Source organism: Ictidomys tridecemlineatus, chromosome 8 (genome assembly GCF_052094955.1).
Source record: "Ictidomys tridecemlineatus isolate mIctTri1 chromosome 8, mIctTri1.hap1, whole genome shotgun sequence".
Taxonomy (NCBI): domain Eukaryota; kingdom Metazoa; phylum Chordata; class Mammalia; order Rodentia; family Sciuridae; genus Ictidomys; species Ictidomys tridecemlineatus.
Genome location: NC_135484.1, coordinates 40,149,306 through 40,175,114, shown reverse-complemented (window position 1 = coordinate 40,175,114; position 25,809 = coordinate 40,149,306). Strand labels below are relative to the sequence as shown.

The 25,809-nt window shown below is 33.0% G+C and overlaps 1 protein-coding gene and 1 long non-coding RNA gene across 2 annotated transcripts; one reads left to right on the top strand and one right to left on the bottom strand.

Annotated features, from left to right (window-relative positions):
* Nucleotides 1–1,080: 1,080 nt before the first annotated feature.
* Nucleotides 1,081–21,314, bottom strand: Serinc1 (serine incorporator 1). The gene is made up of 10 exons (XM_005340524.4): nucleotides 21,151–21,314; nucleotides 12,431–12,592; nucleotides 9,652–9,821; nucleotides 8,092–8,171; nucleotides 7,742–7,879; nucleotides 5,880–6,049; nucleotides 5,680–5,770; nucleotides 4,133–4,277; nucleotides 3,806–4,036; nucleotides 1,081–2,716 (listed from the first exon to the last, which is right to left on the bottom strand). The coding sequence occupies exons 1-10, from the start codon at nucleotides 21,187–21,189 to the stop codon at nucleotides 2,581–2,583; spliced, it is 1,362 nt and encodes a 453-aa protein (XP_005340581.1). The 5' UTR covers nucleotides 21,190–21,314; the 3' UTR covers nucleotides 1,081–2,580.
* On the top strand, nucleotides 15,203–24,715 carry LOC144366054 (uncharacterized). The gene is made up of 2 exons (XR_013424905.1): nucleotides 15,203–20,956; nucleotides 21,255–24,715. It is a non-coding gene; the product is annotated as an uncharacterized LOC144366054 (long non-coding RNA).
* Nucleotides 24,716–25,809: the final 1,094 nt, after the last annotated feature.

Below are 25,809 nucleotides of genomic sequence, written 5' to 3'. Positions count from 1 at the left end.
TGATTCAGGACTTCCAAATATATATTCAAAAGGAAACTTGGGGCTGGGGTTTTGGCTCAGAGGTTATAGAGTGCTTGCCTAGCACTTGTGAGGCACTGGGTTCGATTCTCGGCACCACATTAAAAAATAAAATAAAGGCATTGTGTTCACCTACAACATATATATATATAGTATATATTATATGTATATATTATATATATATATGTTATATATATTATATGTATATATATAATGTATGTATGTATGTTTTCTTGGCCTCCTTAATCATTGTTTTTAGAGCTACCCATTAGTCCTTGAAACCAATTTTAGACTTCAGATGATAAAGAGAAACCTTTCAATCCTTTGGACTCCATTAGAATTCACCATTAATTTTTTTTTTTAATGCTACATCACTTAGAGACTCAATTTTGTTGAATAAATAAATAAGTAAATTTTTATCCCAGTTTGGGACATTAAAACAATCTATAGAGATTTTCCCCAAGTGCTTTGGTAAAATTTATAATGAAGATGTGGTGTATCTTTCTTTTAAGTATGGAAAGAATAATTGATAAAAGGGATAGTACCTTGTTTTGATGCATTTTTTTCCACATGGATCAACTTTAGGGAAGAGCTCACATGAAGATGGAGGAATTAATGGCATTTCTTTAAAAATAATCAGACTTGTGTTTTACAAGGGTAAGTCTCTATACTATCTGGATTCAAGGAAGATGCTTCATTCCTCCATTTTTCTTTTGCCTTAGGGGGATGTTAAGCAGGACAAGAAAGAGCTGGTGACCAACACCTAAACTTTCCAGTATATGTTCATAACAGATGGTATATGTAGCACTTTAAAACCTTAAGTGTTAAGAAAAAAAAAAAAGGGTGATATGTATGTTTGGAATGTTACAGTCATGCCTAACTAAGAAGGACTCTATATAAAGACAACCACAGGGATAAAAACCACCTGGAAAACAATTCAGTTGCCAAGCCAGAAAATGACCAGTTAATTATCCAGTGCCAGGTTCTTTTTTATATAGGAAAAAGGAAGATCTGAGTATTCAAGTCCCTTCAATTTGAATTACTAAAGAATTTAATACACTCTCACTTTCTCGAATTCATTTATTTAGGAGAACACAGCCATTCAAAATTGTGGAATACAATATTAACACAGAATAAAGTTGGGGAATTAAACTTAATTGTTATGCTCCATTTGCATTAATAAATATTTTTAAGAAGCAAAAGTACATTTTAAAAGCTTTGTTAGATAATTATACAAATTTCTAAGAGTTTTTAATCTAAATTAACTGTCACACTGCTTGATTTTCAAGGTGAAAGATTATAATAACTTATATATTTCAATTGCCTGGCAGTAAATACAAAAGCAGTTTTAAACATCTGTTGAGCTGTGTAGTACGTTACTGTAAGCAAGAGTTTATAATAATCCATCATTCTGGCCTTAGTTTATGGATAGAAAGCATGCTGGACAGTAGCAACACATATTACGTAAATTATCCAACATTACATACAAAATCAATTATGCATGTAATTTAAATAGAAATTTCTTCAATGTCAGGATGCTAAGCAATTTTGGTGGACTTAGAATTTCTCAGCTTTGTCATTAATATTAATAATCAATTGGAGCTATTTATGTCTTTCAGTTTCTTCAATTTTCAAATGAGAACTTGACTAGATCTTATCAATATATTATCTTCTGAAGCCAAGTATTTTGTAATTTCTGCTCTATCAAAAGTTTCCCACTTTTGAATTGCAAAACTTCCTAAGTTCCAACAACTTCCTTCTAATCCACTTTTTTTTATAACATTGTCTAAATCCTTCGGCATTCCAATTTAAACCCATACTTCGAGTGATTTTATAATGACCAAAACAAAGTTCATTTTGTTGAAGAAGGACATCATATCTACCCAAGGAAGATAACAATCTCTAATCGCACTGAGTATTCAATACCACCACCAACAATCTGACTTTTTTCTTGAAGGTTCTATGCCTCAACCTCCATCCATAATTTACACCACTGTCCACTGAATATACCCTTCTTGTGCTAAGTTCTCTACTTTTATACTAATGGTAAATCTTAAATGAATTTGAATGACCTGCATTTTTAAAACAACTAACCATGTAAGTGAACTTGTTTATACAATTTTAGAATAGCTATGTTCTTCATAGTCTCCCATAAGGCAACACATAAAATATTTCAAAAGGCAGCCATACACATTTACTTTTATGCTTTTTCTAAAACAGCTTAAGGAAGGTCTAGCAAACTTTTAAAAGCAAACTGACAGTTTTGTTTTTACTTTTAATTTCATACTTAGAGCAGAGAGAGATAAGCCTACCAATGTCCACTTTATTAATTCACCACCATTATTCATAAAACTCTGCCTTTACAACTCACTCTAATTCACATGATCAATGCACATGGCAAAAATATAATGAATAAAACGGCAAGCAATAAAATCTAATTCATGCCAGAACAATACCAGAGAAGTTACACAGGAAGCACACACACAATTTACAAAAATTGGGAATACTGTTAATTTCAAATAAATGATGACCAAAGTAGGACTTTCATGCCAGAAGTCCCGTTCAATCAAAATCACGATTTGTAAGAACAAGTGGTGCCACTAGTGTCCAAACATACAGCACGATGCCAATCCAACTAGACGATATTTTCACCCAGACAGCAGTCCACTGACTTTTCATTGCGTGAGAGGGCTCATACCTAAAATTTAAGGAAAAACAAAAAGAGAAGGTGGGGGAAGAGTGTTGTATCATCAGCCATAAAGGTACTAACTTTATTCAGAAATATTCTTTAGTAGCAGCAATCTGCTGCTTTGCTTTCCACAAATTTAATGGTGTTTCTTTTAATGAAATAACAAGCCTTTTAAAAAATATATATATATATGTTTTAGTTGTAGATGGACACAATATTATTTTTTGTGGTGCTGAGGATAGAACCCAGGGCCTCAATCGTGAGAGGCAAGCACTCTACCACTGAGCTACAACCCCAGTCCCAGGAACAAAAGCCTTTTAAGTAGTTCTTTTGCATGATTCTGAATTACTTTATATTATTTCTTGCAAGTGAAACTGAATATGACCTCTGTATAAACAGATAATACACATGAAGACTGTTCAGAATGTATATGGAATACCACACCCAACCTATCTCCACCCACTTCCCTTGCTTCTTAGATTTACAGACTGAGTAAGAAACAGACCCCAAATTGAGCTGACTTTTAAGTAATGAAATATACCAAAAAATCTTTGCTCTATAAGTCTTAACAATTACTATTATCTAACAACCACACTGAATTATTGAGAACTATTAGGATTCTTGCAGCTTAATGATATGGCATAGGAATTTAAAAAAATATTTTCAATACTATATATCAGTAAAAGCTGCTCTTAAAAAAAAAGCAGCAAAGAATAATCTTTTTTCTTCATCTTCAGGTGGTACTGAAAGTAATCTTACACATTATCTAAGAATATTATGCATTAAAAAATAATTAAACGAATTGCCTGATACTTGAAGAGAATCACTAATCATTTGGACAAAATCATACTTTAGATTTTTAAATTTTCTATTTCAGTCACTTCAAAATTTGGAACTATTTCAATGTTTCCATTATTGCTAAAGCAAGAAAGTCAAGTCTGCATTTCTTGTGCTGCTCTCACTGTTCACTTAGCTGTAAATTTTGAAATATATTAGAGGATTGGATTAAAAAGTATTTTGAATCCAATCATGTTTTAAAACAACTATAAGAAAAAAATAAGAATTCTCTCATCTGAAGTTTTTATAAAATATAAGTACCTGTACCAGTTGGTAAGGGTCATCATGATATAAAGGGAAGCCAGGAAAAGCATGAAATGAAAGAAGGAATAACTGTAAGTGACACCATCCCTTTCATTATCTATAGCTCGGTGAACATCATCACCATCCTCCAGTGATCCATCACTTCTGGCTCCACCATCTTCTATTAATGTGGATTCGTCACTTGTTAGAGTCAGTTTATTAACCTGACTATTGTTTGAAGTACGGATGCTGTGTTAAAGAGATGACAAAAAGTAAATGATTTTTTCAAAAGTGATTCCTAAATCAATAGCTTGACTTCCTATTTAAAAAATTAGTTTTTCTTACCTTGAATAAAACACACACAATAAAAAGAGGATTAGTCCTATAATTCCTTGAGCATGCCACCACTGGAAAGACTGCCCATCCTTTGGGATAGAGCTTGTGATATTAAAGCCAATTATGCTTAGTAGACTTGGGTTACAATCTGTTTCTGTAAAGTAAATGAAAGTCAAAATAAAATGTTAAGAATAATGGAATTACTTAAGGCACAGGGTTCTCTTTCTACCACTGCAAATTCAAAAAGTTTTGCTGGAAAAAGCATAATTATAACAATAAAATTCTTGAGGATAATTTGTATTCATTAACAAGACAAAAGATTTTTTGTTTTTGCTTTATACTGTTCATTTTACAGATAAGCACTTGGGAAAGTTTGTTCATTCTATTTTCAACCTGTGAAAGATACAATCTCTTTATATATAGAAGATGGATAAATTCAGATGACCTAATGTTAGTAAAATTCTAGTAATTAGGAAAAAAATGTTCTAAATCATAATGCACTGGCTTTTCTACCATGTGTTGCGGAATTACAATACTGACTTCATAAAATTTATCAATTTGTCAGAAGTACACTATAAAAGCAAGAAGTGATTTCTTGAAGAAATGACAAAAGAGATATAATAACTTAACATTTAAAAAAAAGATTGTCAAAGTTTATTAAAGTGTCCAAAATATATGTATTTTTTCTTCCCACAAAGCCAGATCTGGTAGTCTTCATTATCTTATTGAAAACTAGAGAAGGCTCATCTCCAACACAAATGACTAATAATTTTCTATAACCACTAAGGAAAAAAATTAGAAATCTTTCTCTAACAAGTAATAAAGCATTTAAAATTCTGTAAACTCAATGTGATTCAGAACATTTTTCTTTTGTGTGTGTACACCAATATGTATTATGTATGTATTTATTCGTGTATATATACATATGTATATATACGTATAAATAATACATATTTATTTTAGGCAAAGAACATTTTCTTCCTTTTCTAAAAGTAATCTATCTCCCCAAATAACAATATGTTGATTATTGTTCTCATGGAATGCCAATAAAAAGATTTGTTATGAAATCCAATTATATTCAATTTCAAGGGAGTCAGAGAAAAAGAAGAATGTGAAAAATTATACTAAAGTCAAAAATCAATGAGATTTTTCTTCCTATACATAACTCTTATTTCTTATAATTTCCTTATAATTTTGTTGGTGAAGGAAAAAAATTAGTGAAAAAAATGGTAATAACTCAAGGATAAAATGTTATTATTATTATTATTATTTTTTTTAGAGAGAGAGAATTTTTTTTAATATTTATTTTTTAGTTATCGGCAGATACAACATCTTTGTTTGTATGTGGTGCTGAGGATCGAACCTGGGCCGCACTCGTGCCAGGTGAGTGTGCTACCACTTGAGCCACATCCCCAGCCCTGAAATGATTTATGTACATGCTTTATTCTTCTAGGAGCCTAAATTTTAAGCAGCTTAACCTCCCCAAATAACCACCTCTGAATAAAAGGAAATACTGCGGGACTCACTGAAATTAAATAAATAAAAACAAAACATACCTGGCTCATTGGTCATAGCAGACCAAGTCAAATACATTGTATAGATTGTAATTACTGAAGACTGTAACAAACCAGATCTTGGTTGTGACTCCTATGAACAAAATGTTAAACAATATGGATGAATATCTGACATCATTTGAGATTTATGAAGATTCAGAAAGGTGTAAGTTGCATAAAAAGTGATACTATGAAGAGCATACCTGGATTTTTGGCAGAATAGACATTATAGAAGCACCAATGCAGAGGAGCATATTGACACTGATGAATGCCTTATTTTCTGAACAACTGGCTGGATGAGTATAGTAGACAAAGAACAAAACGATGGCTACCAAAGACAGCAGATAATTCAGAGCTGTAGCTGATAATAAGGCTGTGGAAAATAATACAATTAAATAATAAGATTTTTTCACAAATATTAGGAACTGATATGAATTCCTATCAATTTATCAATAAGTTATATTTTAAGTCACTAACAATGCAGGCTACAAAAGCAAGGAAGAAAATTCATCCTGAATTCTATCACTGAATAATTCTACAGTCTGTACATATTTTCAAGTATGATAACACTAGTATGATTTTTTTCATTAGGAATATCTAACAATTTACAAACCATGTTCATGTACATTAGGCATTATTTTTAGAATAAAGGTAACTAGAACAAGAATACTATTAAAAGAACTATAATTATTCAGTTATACATAGGGCATGAAAAAACAAAAATATTTTCATTGTTAATGCTGAACCTACAAAACAATGATGCTTTTCCTTAACAACTAAAATCTTAAAATTCAATATACAAAACATGCATTTTCTTTGTGCTAATATGTGTTCAATGTGTAAGAATTTGTTAGAGTTCCCTCACTGACAAGGCATCCATTCAATAATTGTCTGTTGAATGCCTACAACATTCCAGGTCCTGGGGAAATAGCAAAGAACACACAGACAGAAACTCTTGGACTTTTCAATGAAGAATGAGGCTATGTAAGTGAAATTTCCAAAAGACTAAAAGCCAAACAACATAAACTAGGTGTGTGAGAGAAAAATTAGGTTATCAGATTCACTGGATTTGGCTTGTACTGTTTTAAAGATTTTGTTACCTAAAACCCAGATTACTTTCCCTAAAAATTCAAATGTATGGCTTAAAACAAAACAAAACAAAAAACAAAAAGAATCAAACAAAGATGAGTTCATGTTCCCTGAGTACAATTAATACATGGAGCTGAGCAGTAACCACACTTTTGTTGGGACAGTCATACTCTCCAATTCATCGCAGTCTCTACTATTTGCATAAGGATTGAGACTCTCTTCCTTTATTTTTGTTACTTATTTGGCTCTTGTAAGCATCTGAATTTTGACCCACATTTTTAGTGTAAACGTAAGACTCAAGCTCATTGTTATAAGTAAATAAACTTTTAATTTCACTACTATAGAAATCTCCTTAGGAGTTAACTGACACACATAATAGAATCCTTTACAGGAATCCTATACATATATATATATAAAACATCCCAAAGTTTTTACACCTTTTCTGTTTGTTGTTTTTTATAAATTCTATCACCATATGTTTATTTCTAGGAGTACTCTTCCTTTTAAAATTTTACTTTTAACCTGATATAAACCAGGAAGTTATGCTAGAAATTGCACATGATTTAAGCAATAGGCTTTGAAACATTTATTATTCCTATTTAGATTCTTAGATAACAATGTTCCCAGTTAATCTATCAAAAGATTTTCAACAAGTTAAATTGCTGATACAGTGTGATGTGGTGTTATTCACAAACTTAAAATGAAAAGCCAGAAGAAATTAGACTATAAAAATTGTTAAGTGTTGGGCTGGGATTATGGCTCAGTGGTAGGGCGCTCCCCTAGCACAGGCGGGACCGGGTTGGATCCTGGGCACCACATAAAAAAAAAAAAATAAAGGCATTGTGTTGTGTCCATCTACACCTAAAAAAATAAAAACTTAAAAAAAAAAAAATCCTAAGTGATTTCCCTCTAGTCTCATGCCTGTTTTTACAAAAGTTCAAGTACATCATAGATGTTTTGTGAGAGGAAAGCTTACCTGCATACCAACATCTCGAGTTCCCTTCTTCCATTTTTTCAACCCATGATTCATTCCATGAATGGGCAAAATCAATAAGTAAGACTAGCTGTATGAGGATGAAACAAAAGGCCCCTGCCATGCCTACATAAAACCATACTGAAAGAAAAAAATAGCATACATACAAGTGAATTTAGTTATTATTATTTCCTTTCACAATCTCAGTACACAAAAGGGAAAATAGAATTTAAAGCCTTGATTTTGCAACTGGGAAAAAAAAGTAAACAAAATGAGTTAAAGAGCTAAGTAACAATTATTATTTCAGTTTTATTCATAAAATATCATACCAAACAACAACAAAAAATTCTTACCAGTTGTAAAAGTTCCTTCTGGAATGAAGAATGCCCCAATAATAATTGCAATTGCTGCCGCAAATTTAAAGAACCAGAATCTAAAATGAAAATAAATATAATATTTATTTATAAACATCCAACAAATAATCTCTTTTTTTTTTAAAGAGAGAGAGAGAGAGAGAGAGAGAGAGCGAGAGAGAGACAATTTTTTTTTTAATATTTTAGTTTAATTTTTTAGTTCTCGGCGGACACAACATCTTTGTTTGTATGTGGTGCTGAGGATAGAACCCAGGCCACACGCATGCCAGGCGAGCGCGCTACCTCTTGTGCCACATCCCCAGCCCAAATAATTTCATATATGAAATATTATAAGGGAATCTTAAAGAACAGCTATACTTCGCACTTTATAAAACTGTTCAATTCTTTCTGAGGATACCCTGAAAATCATAAAAGAGTATTACATAAACTGCATTTTAGATAGTTTTAAGAAAGGTATATTTGCAATTAACTCATGAGAATATTTGTTTATTTAATATAAGAAGTGGGATACTAAAAATACTTTTTTAAAAAAACTGGAGAAGTATACAGGTTAAACACTAATGTTTTAAAAAATTAATATAAAAATGAAATTTTAATAAAGATATGATAAATGCCTCCATTTAAAACAATAATTTTAAACAATCAATGAGTAAAAGAACAAGACGAGAGGGCTAGGGATATAGCACAGTTGGTAGAGTGCTTGCCTCACATGCACAAGGCCCTGGGTTAAATCCCCAGCACCACACACACACACACACACACACAAAAAGATGAAATAAAAACTATCACATCATATTTCTCATTAATATTAATATTCCATTTGTTTATTCCTAGGTGTTACCAGAAAAGCAATAGCAGATATGTTTTAAAACATTAATGCAGGGGGGGAAGGGGGGTGAAGTTTCTTTCTGGGTTGTCCAGTACAATTGATCAATACCCTGTTCCAGAGATAAAGTTTTACATTTTGTCTACATTGTAGGTCTAGGAAACTGAGAATTCCTTTTAACAGCAGTGATCCACCAAAGGCTAAAAGGAGAAGGAACAGCTCTTTCTTAGTCGTGCATATATATATTTTCTTTTTAAGATTAAAATGTAAAACATTATAAATAACAGGTTATACCAACAAATAACCCAAAGCTGTAACTTAACACCCAAATCTGACATATTTTAGTAGAAGCAAAAGTTTTCTTACCTTACTCGTGAACAGACAAAATAATTCTGCAAATTATATTTATTTTGCTTTAAATTTCTTTTATTTATTTTTTTGGTGCCAGGGATTGAACCCAGGGGTACTTAACCACTAAGCCATATCCCCAGCTCCTTTTTGTATTTTATTTAGAAATAGGGTTTCACTGAGTTGCTTAGGGCCTCACTAAGTTGTTGAGACTGGCTTTGAACTCATGATCCTCCTGCCTCAGCCTCCTAAGCCACTGAGATTACAGACATGTGCCACCGTGCCTGGCTACTTTAAAATTTCTTTAAGCAGAATTAGTGAAGAGGCTATCCAGAATTTTATATTGAAGTTTATTCAAAACTCACCCATTATGTATTGCAGCTCTAGGATCACTGCTGCTCTTCACTTTGATCATTAGCAAAGAGAGGAGAAGATAGAACATAGCCAAGCCAAAGCACAAACGATATACAGCTTTATAGCCAACCAGAATACTACAAGGAACAACACCTTTCTCATTCTCACAAAATCCAGGAATCTAAAAAAACAAAAATGAATTTGTGATCCATATGTTTTCATTAAAAGATGAAAATTCTGTAATCAAATAAAGATTTGAAAATTTTAAGTTTTCTTTATAGTTTATGAAGAATATGTAATCAAGATTAAGCCTGGTATTTTTTTTTAATATTTTTAGTTGTAGATGGACACAATACCTTTGTTTATTTACTTTTATGTGGTGCTGAGGATCAAACCCAGTGCCTCACATGTGCTAGGCAAGTTCTCTACCCCTGAGCTACCACCCCAGCACAAGCCTGGTATATTTTAATCAGATAAAATTAACAAAGAGGTAAACTTCTATGTGATCAAATGATAAAACACCAATGTTAATCCTAAACTGGATGTTTGAGTTGGAGATTAATTCTCAATTTTTACAACTTGTATTCTACTGTGATAGACTAAATTTTTTTTTAAAGAGAGAGAGAGAATTTTAATATTTATTTTTTAGTTATTGGCAGACACAACATCTTTGTTTGTATGTGGTGCTAAGGATCGAACCCAGGCCACACACATGCCAGGCTAGCATGCTACCGCTTGAGCCACATCCCCAGCCCCGTGATAGACTAAATTAAGAGAAAAAAATAAAGTCAATAAAAGTTTTAAAGAATCAGAATAACCAAGTTTGTTTCTAAGAACTAAAGTTAAGTTCATTTTGAATTTTGGTCCCTTATTCTGTAAGTGCTATTTCTAACCATGAATAGATTTGATTTAACATGGATAGCAGTCATTTTATATTTTAACTTGGAATCTTGAGAAAGACTGATAACGATTCACAAAGTCAAACTGTAAGGAGCTTGGGATGTGGCTCAGTAGCATAGAGCTTGTGTGATATGTAACGCCTTGGGGTTTGATCACCAGCACCACCCAAAAGAAAATGTCATACTGTAATCAGTACAAAAAAGACTTTGAAAATAACCCAGGGTATTGTCCATAACTACATTATTCATATATTTGACAATAAATTATTTCTTAACACTCCTTTCAGTCCCAACACTTGAAAGATTCATGACACTAGTCATGTAAGAGTTCTCAAATCTTAAGGTCTACTCCTAAGGACTGTTCATCTCTTGGTTCTTCTGTTCTTATTGCTCCTTCAGAGGTTCTCCTTTCTCTATCAACCCCTTTAATAACTTTTGGCAAAGTTCTAGTAGCACTGCTCATTCTGAATGGTCTTGTTCAGCAGATGCTGTCAGGGTTTCAACTTTTATCTGTAACTCCAAGATAACTTCTATCTCTGATTTCTCTGAGTTATACAACATGTTTTCTGCTTCCTGCCAGATGTGTACTGTTATGTATTTCACATAGATGTCTGCCCAAAATTCCTATGTTGAAATCCTAATCCTTGATGGGATATTATTAGGAAGTGGGGTTTGGGGAGAGGTTAATTAGATCTCGAGGAGAAAGCCCTCATGATGAGATTAGTGACTTTATAAAAAGTTAAAGAGAAGCCTATATGTGCTTTTCCACCATATGAGAATATAAGATGGCCCTCTGCAAATCATTAAGAATACCTTCACCATGCTTCAACCATGCTGGCATCAGAAAAATTTCTGTTGTTTAAGCCTATGGTATTCTTGCTATACTAGCCTGAATTAAGATATATAGATATACACATGTATATGATGCAGAATCTCCATGTCATGTGCTAAAAACTAAATTTACTATATTTTTCCTAGCTCCTTTCACAATCTGATTCCCTTAAAAAAAAAAAAAGAAAACAACATAAAAAATAAAATACCTTTATTTTTCATTCTGCTGATTTTCTAGGATCAGATCCTGATTGTTATTTATGATTCCATCACTATCAATATTTAAATGCCAGCCAGATTCAGTCAACTCTACACCCATAAAAAACTAGTTTAAGGGGCTGCGGCTGTGGCTGTGGCTCAGCAATAGAGCGCTTGTCTAGCACGTGTGAGGTGCTAGGTTTGATCCTCAGCACCACATAAAAATAAATAAATAAAATAAAGATATTGTGTCCAACTACAAACTAAAAAAATATTAAAAAAAAAACTAGTTTAAGACCTCTATAAAATAATGCTAATCAATATTTTAATCAATTTTATTTTAACTTAGAATCGTAAATGACTAATAACCACTGCAGTCATACTGTAATCTAATTGATTAGAATATAAATGCTAATCAGTATTCTATAAAACAGCGCTAATCAATGTAATGGCCTCCGGATTTAACTGCTTGACTTCTATCCTTCCTAATTACCAGTATTAATCTTCCTAAAGCATAGATACTCTGCTGGAGATGCTTCCTAATTTTCTATCTATGCAAACAAAATTTCTACTTATTTTTAGAATGTCCCATTTTCAGGGCTAAATTATGGCCCCTTTTCCATGATACATGATGAGATTCTGTCATCATTTCTTTCCTTGGATTATCACAGCACTTTTCTCTACCACCATCACGAAACTTAATGCGCGACCTTATATTGTCTCTTTCCGAAAAGTTATGAGCTACTAAAATTTTTGTAATTACACATTATTTATTTTTACATTAGTCTTTTTTTAATACCCAAATATCAGGTTTACGCATATTCTACAGTTTCAAGTAATCAATCAGTAAAAAAAAACTAACCTTATTTAGTTGTTCTTCCATTCCTGGTATCAACATTACACAAGCTACACATACTCCAACAAGCAAAAAAAGTGCATAGATCAATCTAGTCACTGTGGAGTTGTTTCCACTGGGACAGCATCGGCATAGCAAACATGGGGCACTACCACACAGACATGGTATCTGAGAAAAAGAAAATTATTTTATAAGTACAGTTTAAATTATTTAATGAAATTTTATATCCAACCTGTTCAAAGAGGGGGAGGACTGACCAATTACCAAGGTACAAAAAGTATTTGATTCATATGTATTATCTACAAACTAAAAAAACTTAATAACTTTTATGTAAAGAAAGAACAAAGTCAAGCATAAAAAGCCCTTGATCTCTATTCCAAGTAAAATGAATAAAATTACTTCAAATAACACAAGGAGAGAAATAATCCGCAAGAAACAAAATTTAGCCATGATATAGAATATTAGTGAGTAGCACAGATGCTAAGTCAACTTAGAGCCCCTGTCCCTTAGTCCTCAGCTATCATAATATACATACCTATATATAAGTCACAGGAAGGAAGTACTGTACAAAACAGACTCATAATAACTGATAAAACACAGAAAACAGAGATATTGTATATTAAGCATCCGTAGATCAGAAATGTATGTCACAGCAACTATATAAGCCTACTCTTACCAAAAATTAAATATAAACATCTCCCTTCAGATAAAGAAAGATAGAACTTTGAAATAGTAAGTCAGTAAGAAAATTCCCTATCAGTATTTCATTTGAGTTATGGAGAAAAAGCTAAAGGCTTAAAAAATTAAAAAGGGAGACCTAAAAAAGGTAATAGCAGAAGATGGAAAGAGGAATCACACAGCTAAGAAATGAGAAGTGGGAAAACAAAGAATAACTTTGGTACCAAGGAACAAAAGCATAAAACTGAAGAAAAATAAGACTTGCAGTAAGTACCAAAATTCAGACCAACCTCCTGCCTTAACAAGGAAAAATAAATAAATAAATGTAACAATAGTATTTCAGACAATAACAATAAATGTAGGACAATAATTTCTGAGAGGAGACACCTTGAGCTCTGTGATTGGCCAGTGCAGGAATGGTCTACATGACTTGGGGAGATAATTGGGAATTTGGGGAAGTTAAGGCAGCTAGAATTCCTAGGTCAAAATCCTGGAGAAGATAAAGCTACACAGACAGCAAGCTCTAGCTGACCACTGGTTGACATGTGCATTTGCAAAAATTACTCAAGTGGGTCGAGGCAGCTGGTTCCTGGGAGTTTTATCACCTAGAGTGAAAAAATATATATTTTAATCCTTGAAGCCCTGGGCAGAGAAATAACACAGGGGAGAAAGAAAAAAAAATCTGCCATTTTATTTAAGGTTGTACTTGTTTCAGTTAGCAAAGCTTAAAAGTAACGAAAAAACCAAATTCTCTCCCAATAACTCACCTATGTCCAAAACAAAGATCAAGAATTTATTTTTTAAATATGTAAGTATATCTTATCTAACACTCAGCAAGGTAAAATTTCTGTAACATCTATTTAAAAAACTAGCAGGCATGCAAAGAAGTAGGTAAATATAATCCATAAAGAGATTCAATTAGTCAAAACCAACCTGGAAATAACAGATTACTGAGTTAATAAAGAGGGTTTTGTAATATTATTATAACTATACATTACATGCTCAAGGAAATAGAGGAAAACAAGTGGAGGAGGGACATGAAAGATAATTTAAAAGAACCATACCAACTTAAATATCTTAACCCAAAGAATACTGGTAAGACAGAGAACTAAAGTTTAGTGAATCTGAAGATACAGCAATAGAAAAGATCCAAGATGAAAAACTGATAAAAAGCATCACACCATTGCCAGATAACTTTAAAATGAATATAAGTAAAACTAGTATCTGCCAGTCAGAAGAAATTGTCAAAATTTCCCAAATTTAACAAAAATTATGAACTTCCAGATCCAAATTCAATGAAGCCCTAACAAAAGAAGCATGAAACTATATCAATAACACCACGGTCAACTGCTTAAAGACAATGACAATCAGAAAAATAAAGGCAGATTTTATACAGAGGGAGAGAGAGAGAAATCACACTTCCAATGAACACTTTAAGCCAAAAGATAATATAGGTTTAGTCTGGGAAAATTAGGCTGGTTCAACTTGAAATATTAATCAATGAAATTCATCAGATTAAGATGAAATAAAAGCCACTATATGTTCATCCCAATAAATGTAAAAAAGAATACTTGACAAACTTCAATGTCCATTTGTGATCAAATATCAGCAACAAGGAATAGAACAGAACATCCTCAACTAGATAAAAGGCATTTGTAAGTATCTGTTGCTCTCAATTACATTTAATGCTTTAAGTGTAAATGTATTCCCCCTAACTTCTGAAACAAGGCAAAGAAATCTGCGTTTGCCACTTGTATTCATACTTTCACACTGAACATCCTAGCCAGTACAATGAGGGGGACAAAAAAGACACACAAATCATAATAAAAGACATAAAACTATCTTATTCACACTTAATACAATTGACTACATAGAAAATCCTAAAGAAACTATAAAAATGCAACTATGATTAACAAGCAAACCTAATAAGGTCATAAAGTAAAAAGTTAACATACACATATCAAACGTTAAAAAACGTTTTATCATATAAAAATATGATAGCTACAAACAATTAGAAATTTAAATTAAGCAAATAATAAAAGCAATATATAGGTATAAATCTATCAATGTATACATAAGATTAAAGCTATGAATATCAAAATATTGGTGAAAGATATCAAAGACCTAAATAAATGGCAAAATATGCTGTGTTCATGGATGAGAAGATTCAATATTTTTAAAATATCAATTCTTTACAAACTGATCAGTTTCAAACCAACTCCAATGATACTCCCAACAACAGTTTAATAATAAACTAGTTACTTTAAAATGTATATGGAAAAGGATCTATAATACCTCAAAACTGTTTTTTAATAAAAGTATAAAATTTGGAAAACTCACACTACTTGATTTTAAGATTTTTTTGTTTGTTTGTTTGTATTTTTTTGGTACTGGGGATTGAAACCAGTGGACACTTAACCACTGAGCCACATCCCCAGCCCGCTTTCTTAATTTTTATTTAGGTATAGGGTCTCACTGAGTTGCTTAGCACCTCGCTAAATTGCTGAGGTTGGCTTTGAGCCTTCTAAGCTGCTGGAATTACAGGCGGGTGCCACCATGCCCAGCTTTAAGATTAACTTTAAAGTTATAGAAATCAGTACAGACACAGAGTGCTATAGATGAAAAGAATAGACACATAAAGAACAAAGAGTACAGAAATAGACTTGCAACTATGGTCAAAGGATTTTTGACAAAGATGCCACAGCAAATAAAATTGGAAAGAATAATATTTTAACAAATGGTGCTGAAGTAACTGGATATCCATATATTTTTAAAAAGTGAACTTTATAATCAAACCATATATGAAAATTCACTTAAGATTTTCTGGTTATAATACAAAACCACCCACAAAAGAAAAAAATTGATAATGTGTGCCTCATTAAAATTAAGATAGTATTCAGAAGATGAAAGGCTATATGCCTCATACTTGGAAGTCAGGTATATGATAAATCATTTTCATCTAGAATTTAAAAGGAACTCTCAAAACTCAGAAACAAACCAAGCAATTAAAAAATGGTCAAAACATTTAAACAGATAACCTTACCAAAGTAGATATAAGAATTGCAATTAAGTTCCTATGATGCCCTTTTCATGCCTGTTTCTTGGAAGTATTTAAGTGACCCTAAGACTTAGTTCTGAGATCAAGAATGGGATTTTTTTTTCCTTTTATAAACATTTCTATATGAACTCTTAATAATCACCTCTTGGATATCTGGCCTAAACCGGAATATGACTATGTCTTCAAGGGCTTTTTCACTTGAGTGTGGGACTTAATTCATCTCAAGCTGTAAGTTCCATATCAACTCCACCTATTATTATATCTTCTTATACTACATGCTCTAGAACTATTGTGTCCTTGACCTTGACCAATTTATACCTCTCTTATTTCTGCTTCTCTTGCTGTCTTTTCTTCTATCATTGTAAGGGCTTTTGGAAGTCTGTTGTCTATCCTGTGGTTCTTTTTTGACAGTCTTTACATTTAGCAAATGTTATAGTCTTTGGTTGAAACTGAATAAAAATATGGATTCATTGATTCAAATTCAAAGACTGTCTTCCATAAAATTCCAGGCAGCATGAACCAGGGTTTAACTAACTTCACATTCTAAGACTTATAAGTACAATCACAATGTCTTATGGGGATAGTTGACATGAACACAATGTCCCATCTCCTTTAGCAGCCTCTTTTCTGCCTTAAAACTTTTTATGGTGTTAATGTAGTTCTGATCAATGATCAGGGGCTGGGAGTTCTTTCTGCTCTTAACTGGGAGAGGTGGTAGAATATATTAATCACATCTCTTTTTCTTCCAGATGCTTTAATTTTCAATGAAAGATTAATACAGGCCATGACAACAATCTCAAAACTATTGATGAGAGATTTGGAGTTGAAGAAGTGGAACAGCATTTGCCTTGTTGCCTTTTTCAACCAGAGGAGGATGCTGGAGGCCTGGATGAGTGCTCAATGTTAAGTAACACTTCAGGGTACAGGGGGTGGCTGATCAGGATACTGTCCATGGTGCAGGAGCAAGAAATTCCTGTGTATGGGGAGTACAGTACACAGCAGGCTGGTGACATCAAGATTCCATGGTCCTAGGTAGTTGCCTTCATGCCTAAGGCAGCTGCAGCCTGGCAAGACTAACAGCACAACCTTAGGCAGCAAGCATGTCTACCTCCTGGGAGACCTAACTTCTAAGGACAGATCAACCATTAAACGCATCTAAACTTACTTAGACATGCAAATAGCTGGGGAAAAGTCTGGGGTTATTAATTAGTTTAATACACAGAAAATAAAGCAAGCAATAACATCAATGAATATAAAAAGTTGTAGGTGAAAGGAAAAATTAATGTATATTTATTACACGGATGAACTACAAAGAACATTATAAGTAATAAAAATAATAAAGAGCTAACATTTAAATGCTTACAATAGTTTTACATATATTAACTCATTTAAATAGTCACAACTTATGTTTAACTAAAATTATAAGTATTATGGAAAGATAAGGGGACATAATAATTATGTATGTATGACTTTGGTAAGGGTGCAGGATGAAGGCCAGTTGAAATCAAGGAACAGGTGTTAAGTCTTAATCTTCCAGTTAGATGACAATGTCTAAAACAGAACAAAACAAACTAAAAGGCCCTCCAAATTAGGCATATATAATATAAATGTTACTTAGAAATACTGAGATAATATTCTAAAGAAAGACTGCCTCCCAAAAGTGAAAATGTGAGTACACTGTCTTTTCTTAAATCACAAAGAACAATATGCTTGTAGAATTCTGAATTAAAAGGTCATTAATAAAAGCTAGGATATACTTTATATACAACCAAAGATATGAAAAACTGTTCCGTATATGTGTAATAAGAATTGTAATGCATTCTGCTGTCATTTATTTTTTTAAAAAATCAATTTAAAAAAAGCTAGGATATAGAAGAATGGATGAATACTAAATTTTTATACCTCTTTATTAGTGAATTTAAAATTAAAATGTCCTTAAAATGTGTCTGACATCAATGTTTCATACAATCTTTTGTCTAAACTTAGGATTTCTCAACCATGAGACTACTGACATTTTGAGCTGAATAATTCTTCATGGCTGGGGGCTGCCTTGTATATTGCAGAATACTTAATAGCATCCCTGGCCTCCACCCAGGAGATGCAAGTGGCATTCCTCACCTCAAGCTGTGACAACAAAAAAATGTTTGCAGACACTGTCAAATGTCCCAGCAGTAGGTGTAGGGACAAAATCAAGCATTACTGAAAGCTACTGCTATAGAATCACCTCCTTAGAGGTACCTGTTTAGGAAACTCTCCTGATTTAAAAAAAAAAAAAAAAAATCAGCAATTCTTTAAGTTTAAATTCTTTAATTCTTCTCTTTGGTTAAATTAAAGATAAACTCAATTTATTGCTCTGCATAACATGTTTAGCATGCTACCTTTCCTAAAAATTAAGAGCTGGGGAAAAGTCTGGGGTTAATTAGTTAAATACACAGAAAATAAAGCAAGCAATAACTTCAGTGAATACAAAAAGTTGTAGGTGAAAGGAAAAATTGTTGTATATTTATACATAGATGAACTAATGAACATTCTATGTAATAAAAATAATAAAAGAGCTAACATTTAAATGCTTACAATAGTCTATTCATCCATCTATTGTGATATATGCATTGACAGAAGAAATGAAATTGGTGATGAGATTTTTTTGGTGATTTTAAAATGTTCTTTATAGTCTGAATTGCTTGGCTCTTCACAGCAACTATGAATCATTTCTACAAAAAAAGTCACTGTATTAAAAAATAAAAACTAGCAGAGGCTGGCAAAAAATAGGCACTCAGTAATCACAAGCTCTTTGGGCAAAAAAACGATAATTGTTGAATTACAAGGTCCAGTCACTCTTCTATTCACCAATACCAATGACCAATGTCAAGATTAGGATGGGGGAAGTGCCTCATTAAAAGTGACTAGTAATTTTTCTCTCATATTTTTCATAGTTCAGAAATGTTCTACAATTATAAGAAAATGACTTTCACTAAATTTGATTAAACCTATAGAAATCTATGCAAAAAAAAAATGAGGTTGTTTTGTTTGTAGTTCTATATTACCTGAGTAATTTAATGATGTGAATGAGTTTTGAAAATTTGAATAATTTTAATTTTATTAAAACTTCTAAGTAAATGAACATGTTAACTGTTTAGAATGTGGAAGAGATTGATTTGTGTATCAGAAGGCAAATCTCATTACTACAGATATGCACTAAAATTGCATAATTCAGAAATAAAAAGACAGAAGCATGTAAAAAACATAGGAAAGAATGGACTCATATTACACACTATGAATTCTTAAGTCAGCCATAATGACTTAGAAGCATGATATGCAATGCTGGTCATCTAGCTTTCTCTATTTTTTTAGAGACCTCATTATCATAAGGTAAGAAAACTGCTTACATGATACTACCTTTTCAGAGTATCTAATTAACACTGACTAAAAGGCAGTGTCAGTTTTATCAAGGGCATTCTTCTAGTCAACAAAAGTAGTTGTATATACTTGTTCTCTAAAGCTATCTTCTTCCTGACTTAAGACATACATAAAAAAAAAAAATTCTTAAAACTTACATACATCAATTTTCCTGGAGACAAAAAATGTTGTTCACCACTGAACTCAAGAATGAGAATACAATGGAAAACACATATCCCTCTTTTTAAGTCTATACAATCTACAAAGAAAACTGGACAAAATCTGATATTACAAATATGATTACATAATCTTACCAAAAAATTAAGGACAACAATCTCATGATAATCACTTATTAAATATAGTACTTCTTATTACACTAAACTCATCCCTTTTGTATAAAAGACTCAATATAGACTCAACTAGACGCTCAATATTTTATTGGGATAAAAATAGGTTTCCATACTCAACTGCAAGAATACAACATAGTCAAGAGAATGGGCTAGACTAACAACTTCGATATAATTTTTTGATTAAAATTTAACATTTACAGTTCAAACCACAATAAAACGTTTTTTGAAAAGATGTTAGGTATGTGAAATAATCACTATATGGGTTAATGTATATTAATGGAATTACTCAGGTAGTCTGAGGAGCAATTGTTAGAAATGGAATTTAAAAATCACAACATTTTAATCTAAATACTTCACCCAAAGTTACATCTTTATTAATGTGCTGCCAATATTCTGTCTTAATTTTTTTGGAAGGAGAGAAAGTTAGCTTTTAAAAACTGAGGTTATGTGTGCCACTTGGATTAAGAAATCTTGCAACTATAAATGAAAATGGTTTCACACTTACGACTCTGTAACTAACGAAAATGAAACACACCCCCAAAAGCACATCAAAATTGGGATTGCACATGTATGCTTTCTGTCAAGACATTTGACACTACCAAACTGAACAGCTTTTCCAGGTGTGTAAAATTATTACTTGAGAAGCACAGTAACTTCCTAATGTCATCAAGGCCAAAGACTCAGTGGCACAGCTAAGACTGTTTATTTCAGAAATGGTATCACTAAATCAATGCCAGGCTGTCATAGATAACGAACACTTCTTAAATGTAGTCGGCCGGTCAGAACAAAGAGGCCTGGTCCAGGGATGGCAGTGCCGCAGTCTGAAGTCGCCCGGTTAGAGATGACAAAAAAAGATACGAGTTCCCGGCAGACGGAAAGGCCGAAGCCTTTGAAGAGAAGGCCTAGGCAGACACAAAAGGCGGCCTACCTAAAGGGTCCGAAAGAAAGGGAGGCAGTTTTTATGAAACCGGTGGGGGAGGGGACTACAGCTCGCTCCATCTTTGCGATCTGGTTCACCTTCAATCTGCACTGCATCTCACGATCCCCATGGTAAGTTCTTCGCAAGGCCCAAGGCCCCGAAATTGAATCGGAGTGACCAGAGGAGAAGGGAAGAAAATGGGGACAGAAGGCACTCCCTGTTGGGTGGGGTAGCTCGTTCCCGCTGGGCCTCACCCAGCCCTGCTCTGGTGGCTCTCTCCTGTCTCTCACGCTAGCATCCGGGACGCTGAAAAGATCCAACTCACCCAGCTCGCCATGGAGCACAGCCCCAGAACACTGCCCATCTTCACAGCGTCGCAAGAACTGCGAGCGCCGACAAAATGGAGACAGTCTCTTTCTTGCTTTTCAGGGCTTATTTACTATCTGAGAGACACTTCTTGCGCAGAGTCCAGCCCGCCCCTCCGTGTCACGTCACTTCCTGCGAAGCGTTCCTGGGACGTGACGCGAGAACTACGCCGACACTGCGCGTGCACACCCCTGGGCGGCGACCTACGCTGGCTTCTTGATAGATTCCTATTCTGCAGACTGCTGTTTGGAGAACTCTGGCGACGTAGGGCTGAACGTAGTTTCTCAAATTAAGAAAATAATGTGAGGAGAATCTTTACTTACCATTTAGTTGCTTTTGAGCATTAATAGAACACAGAACTGAAGTGGTGTTTGACATTTTGCTTTCCTCCATCAGTTACCTTTCCGCTTAAAGATAGCTTGTTTTCTCTACCTCGGTGTTTATCTGTCCCACCTCCACTTATTTCTAATTTCCTCCCCTTTAGCGACTGTTTTGCTTCTTTCGTACGCAATTTATTCCTGCAGCTAACTACCTGGGACAAATTTTATTGGGATGTTTATATTCATCTGGTGTTTTCAGTTCTCTGTATCACTTCTGTTTGTTACTGATGCATATTTTAATTTCTTGTCCTAGTAAGATGTTATATGATGTTTTCACATTTTAAAAAATTCCTAGATGAAACATACTAATTATTAAAAATCAAATATCTTATTGGCTGTCATTAGCTGTTGAAATATGTGGAACCCTTGCCTGTTAGGTGATAATGCACATTCTCAGGGAATATATTCACATAAAATTTCCTTTTTTATTTTTAAATAAAGAATGGTCCTTGAGAATATTCTAGAGGAGGAGTCTAGCACACATGAATAACTTAAACTTGAAATCGTTATTGCCATAACTAATAACTAGAACGTGTCACAAAATAGCTACCAAAACTACGTAGGTGGAGGTAGGGTAATACCTACCAATACGGGAGAACTGCAATCATTAATTGATTAAGAGCAAAAAACAAAGCGGGGGGAAGGAATGGTATTGGATAAGAAAATATTAATTTGCAAATGCTGGACTTAAAGTCTGAAATATAACTCATTTGCTTTTGACATGCAAGCTTGAAACTCAGAAATGAGACACAACATTTAAAGTAATTTACACTGCAGTCATACTGAAAATATAGGACTGAAGAAGATAACCAAAAAGAAATGGTTGAGAATTACCGGACTCCTTAGTATAGAACCAAAGTTATTTTTAACACATGGAATGATTATCAAGTGGGGAAAAGCTATCAACTTAGTTTGTAACTTCTCACTGATTGTGATTGTCATCTTCACACCCCTTGACCGCCAAGTTCTGCATTTTAAACCCTACTTTCAGTATAAGTTCTGAATATAAGGAGATATTCGACTCCTCAGAATCTTAGTATCCTCATTAATAAGAGAGTTGTGAAGATGAACCTTCTAGAACTGAGGAATTAAATGATATAACATGCTTTTATTAATGATAGCATCATGTATAGAGTGTTGTAGAAAACCAACTCAGGCTAATTTCCTTATCAACACTAACATCTGTGACCTGTTAACCTAGGGTAGACATAGCCTCATACAAAGGGAAACATCAGTTTCTCAGATGACTTCCTTAGGTTCCCTAACATTTTCTAGTCTATATCCTGGGGAAGACTAATTTTGTGAATCATAGCTTGGAAGTTTTCTTCCCACACCCCTGGTGCTTGTATGGGTGAGGCCCAGATAACATTTAGTCTTCATTTTTTTATAGATCACCTACTCAGTTGCAATTTTGGATCTAGGGGACCTGTCTTTATTTGCCTATAGTTATTTATATGACACCACTTGTAAAATACATATTTAGTAATAGAGTGATGTCTCAACTATAAAGTCAGTGCTTCCATACACAAGTTTTTTTTTCATATGGATGTTTAATAGGCACTTAAATGTGCCATATCCAAAAGTGAGGTATCACTCCAAAACTAAATATTTTTCAAATTTGAAATATTTTAAAAGCATAACAGGGTAACCAGAATAATGTCAAATCCAAAAACCTTTCATTATCTTCAAGACATGAAAAATTGCAAATGTTATGCTTTTTAATTACAAATGTTCTTGATTGTGTTGCTCCTTCTCCTACCGGAAGAAATGATAACAAATGAATGTTAGGGACCACTAATAATTTGTGCTATGATTCCCTCAGTTTCCTGACTGCATATCACAAATTGCTCTTCAAATTGGTTTTCCCAAACACACCTTCATTAGTGTATGAATTGCCCTACATATTTGTGAACATTTGTGTTTATTACACTTTATTTTTTTCTTTATTTTTTAAATACATGACAATAATGGAATACATTACACTCATTATTACCCATATACAGCACATTTTTTGTAACTCTGTATAAAGTATGTTCACACCAAATTATGCCATTATAATTGTACTCTTTTTTTGCATTACAATTCTTAATACACATATATACCACATTTTTTTCATCTCTGTATATAAGGTATGTTGACACCAAATTCAAATCTTCATACATGTATTTTGTATAATGATGACACACTTTAAATAAGTTGGGAGAAATTTATGTTTGAGTGAAATGTCTATACTATCAACTTGCATTTCCTTGATAACTGTAAGATTAAGAACTTTTCTTTCTTTATTGGCCATCAGGTTTTTTTCAATATATAGTTACTTTTCAAGTCTTATGCAATTTTTCAGTTATTTATATATTCTTTATTGATTTATAGATGGTTTTCATTCATTTTGGATATGAATTCTTTGTTATATATCTTGTAATCATCACGACCCAGTTTGGGATTATTTTTTCAGTTTTTAAATTCTTTAATAACTCCCCTCATTATAGTTTCAAGATTATTATATCGTCATATTTAACATACTTTTCCTTTGAATTACATGACTTTGTTTGTTGTTAAGAAATTCTTTCCAGTCCCAAATTGTTAAGATATTTTCCTCCATATATTTTCTTCTAAGTCTTAAAATTTGTTCTTCACACTTAGATTTTTAATCCACATAGAATTGATTTTATGTCTGACATAAGGTATAAATGCAATTAGTGTTGTGCTAGTAAACTAGCTCTGTACAAATACTTCCACTGCAGCTGATTTCCAGCTACCAATGATTTAACAATGTGTATTTGATATTCTTGAATACTTAGCAATTGACTGGTTTGAGCTAACTCCAATACACTGGTCCAATTGTATTTTAGTTTTTCACACAATTGCCATAGAATAATTTAGAGAATAATACACCCTTTCTAAACTACAATACCATTGCTGTCATATTTGATGTTTCCATTTACATTTGTCTGTTTCTAAAATTTCTGTTTTGTTTTATGGATTGATGGTCTGTACCTATGGTTCTCATATGTAGTTTTGATTAGTTTCTTGCAAATAAGTTTTGATATGTGGAGGAGTAAGTTTCTTTGTTCTTTCCTTCAACCTGTTTGTGCTGTCCTTGGTCTATTTTTTTAATAAATATTTTACAGTTGAGTTGTCAAATTTGAATGATAAATTATATTCTCACTCTAATCATTAGGCTTTGTTCATATTTTAAAAGTATGTCATCATACTTTTCTCAACAAGGATATTTTTGGCTGTATCATACTTTATAATGTAAGGTTATGTTTTACAAGACAGATTGATTACCCTTACTAAATATCAGAATTACCTACTATTCCTAGTTATTTTGATAAACCCTAAAGGACAATCTTGCATCCTTGTTTACATTATCAGTGGTTTACAAAAATCAAAGGAAGCATATTCTTTTCATTTATTTATTTTTGCTTTTTAAAATTTTATTGTATTTTCAATGGAGAAATACATCATCTGTTTACAAAATAGCTCATAAAAATACAAGTTATAGTTACTATAAAACAAAGCAGACTCCAGTCATGAGTCATTACATACATCATGCAAAAGCAACAGTCTGATCTCCAGGTTATGAAAACTAGAATTAAAAAGTCACTACACAGTGGCACACGCCTGTAATCCCAGTGGCTCAGGAGGCTGAGGCAGGAGGATCGAGAGTTCAAAGCCAGCCTCAGCAACAGTGAGGCACTAAGCAACTCAGTGAGACCCTGTCTCTAAATAAAATACAAAATAGGGCTGAGGATGTGGCTCAGTGGTTGAATGCCTCTGAGTTCAGTCCATGCTACCAAAAAAAACAAAACAAAACAAAAAACACAGAAAAGGTCCAAGTTTCCAGCCTGGCAAAACTTGGATGTAGTTACATGAAACATTTAATAAACAAATTTTCCCCAATGTATAAACAAAATGATAAGACTAAATATATGCCTAGCAATATCAGTCTAACTCTGAAGCTACACAAAACACAGGCACATTTTACACTTCACCTGTTAGTTGACCTCTTTTTTCCTTAAGTGGTGGGAGGAAGGGCAAGGTGACTGTGCAGAGCTGATTTGGGAAGCAGAACTATTGTACACTAGACATTATAAAGTCATGGTGAAAAGAAAACCTTAATTAATACATAGCCTAAGGGTCAAAGACTACACTCCAACTTCAGAAAACAATATCTGCCAACTCAACCTGTTATCTTCAAAATGCTAAAAAAGGAGAATGGAGGATATAAGACT

What these genes read in the sequence shown, in the direction of transcription:
- Serinc1 (XM_005340524.4), bottom strand. Translation starts at nt 21,189, where the DNA reads ATGGGCAGTGTTCTGGGGCTGTGCTCCATGGCGAGCTGG. An exon ending in CTCGAGATGTTGGTATGCAG is followed by an intron (nt 6,050 to 7,741) that starts GTAAGCTTTCCT and finishes TATTTTCCACAG; the next exon opens with CCTTATTATCAGCTACAGCT. An exon ending in ACCCTTACCAACTGGTACAG is followed by an intron (nt 2,717 to 3,805) that starts GTACTTATATTT and finishes CTTAAATTTTAG; the next exon opens with GTATGAGCCCTCTCACGCAA.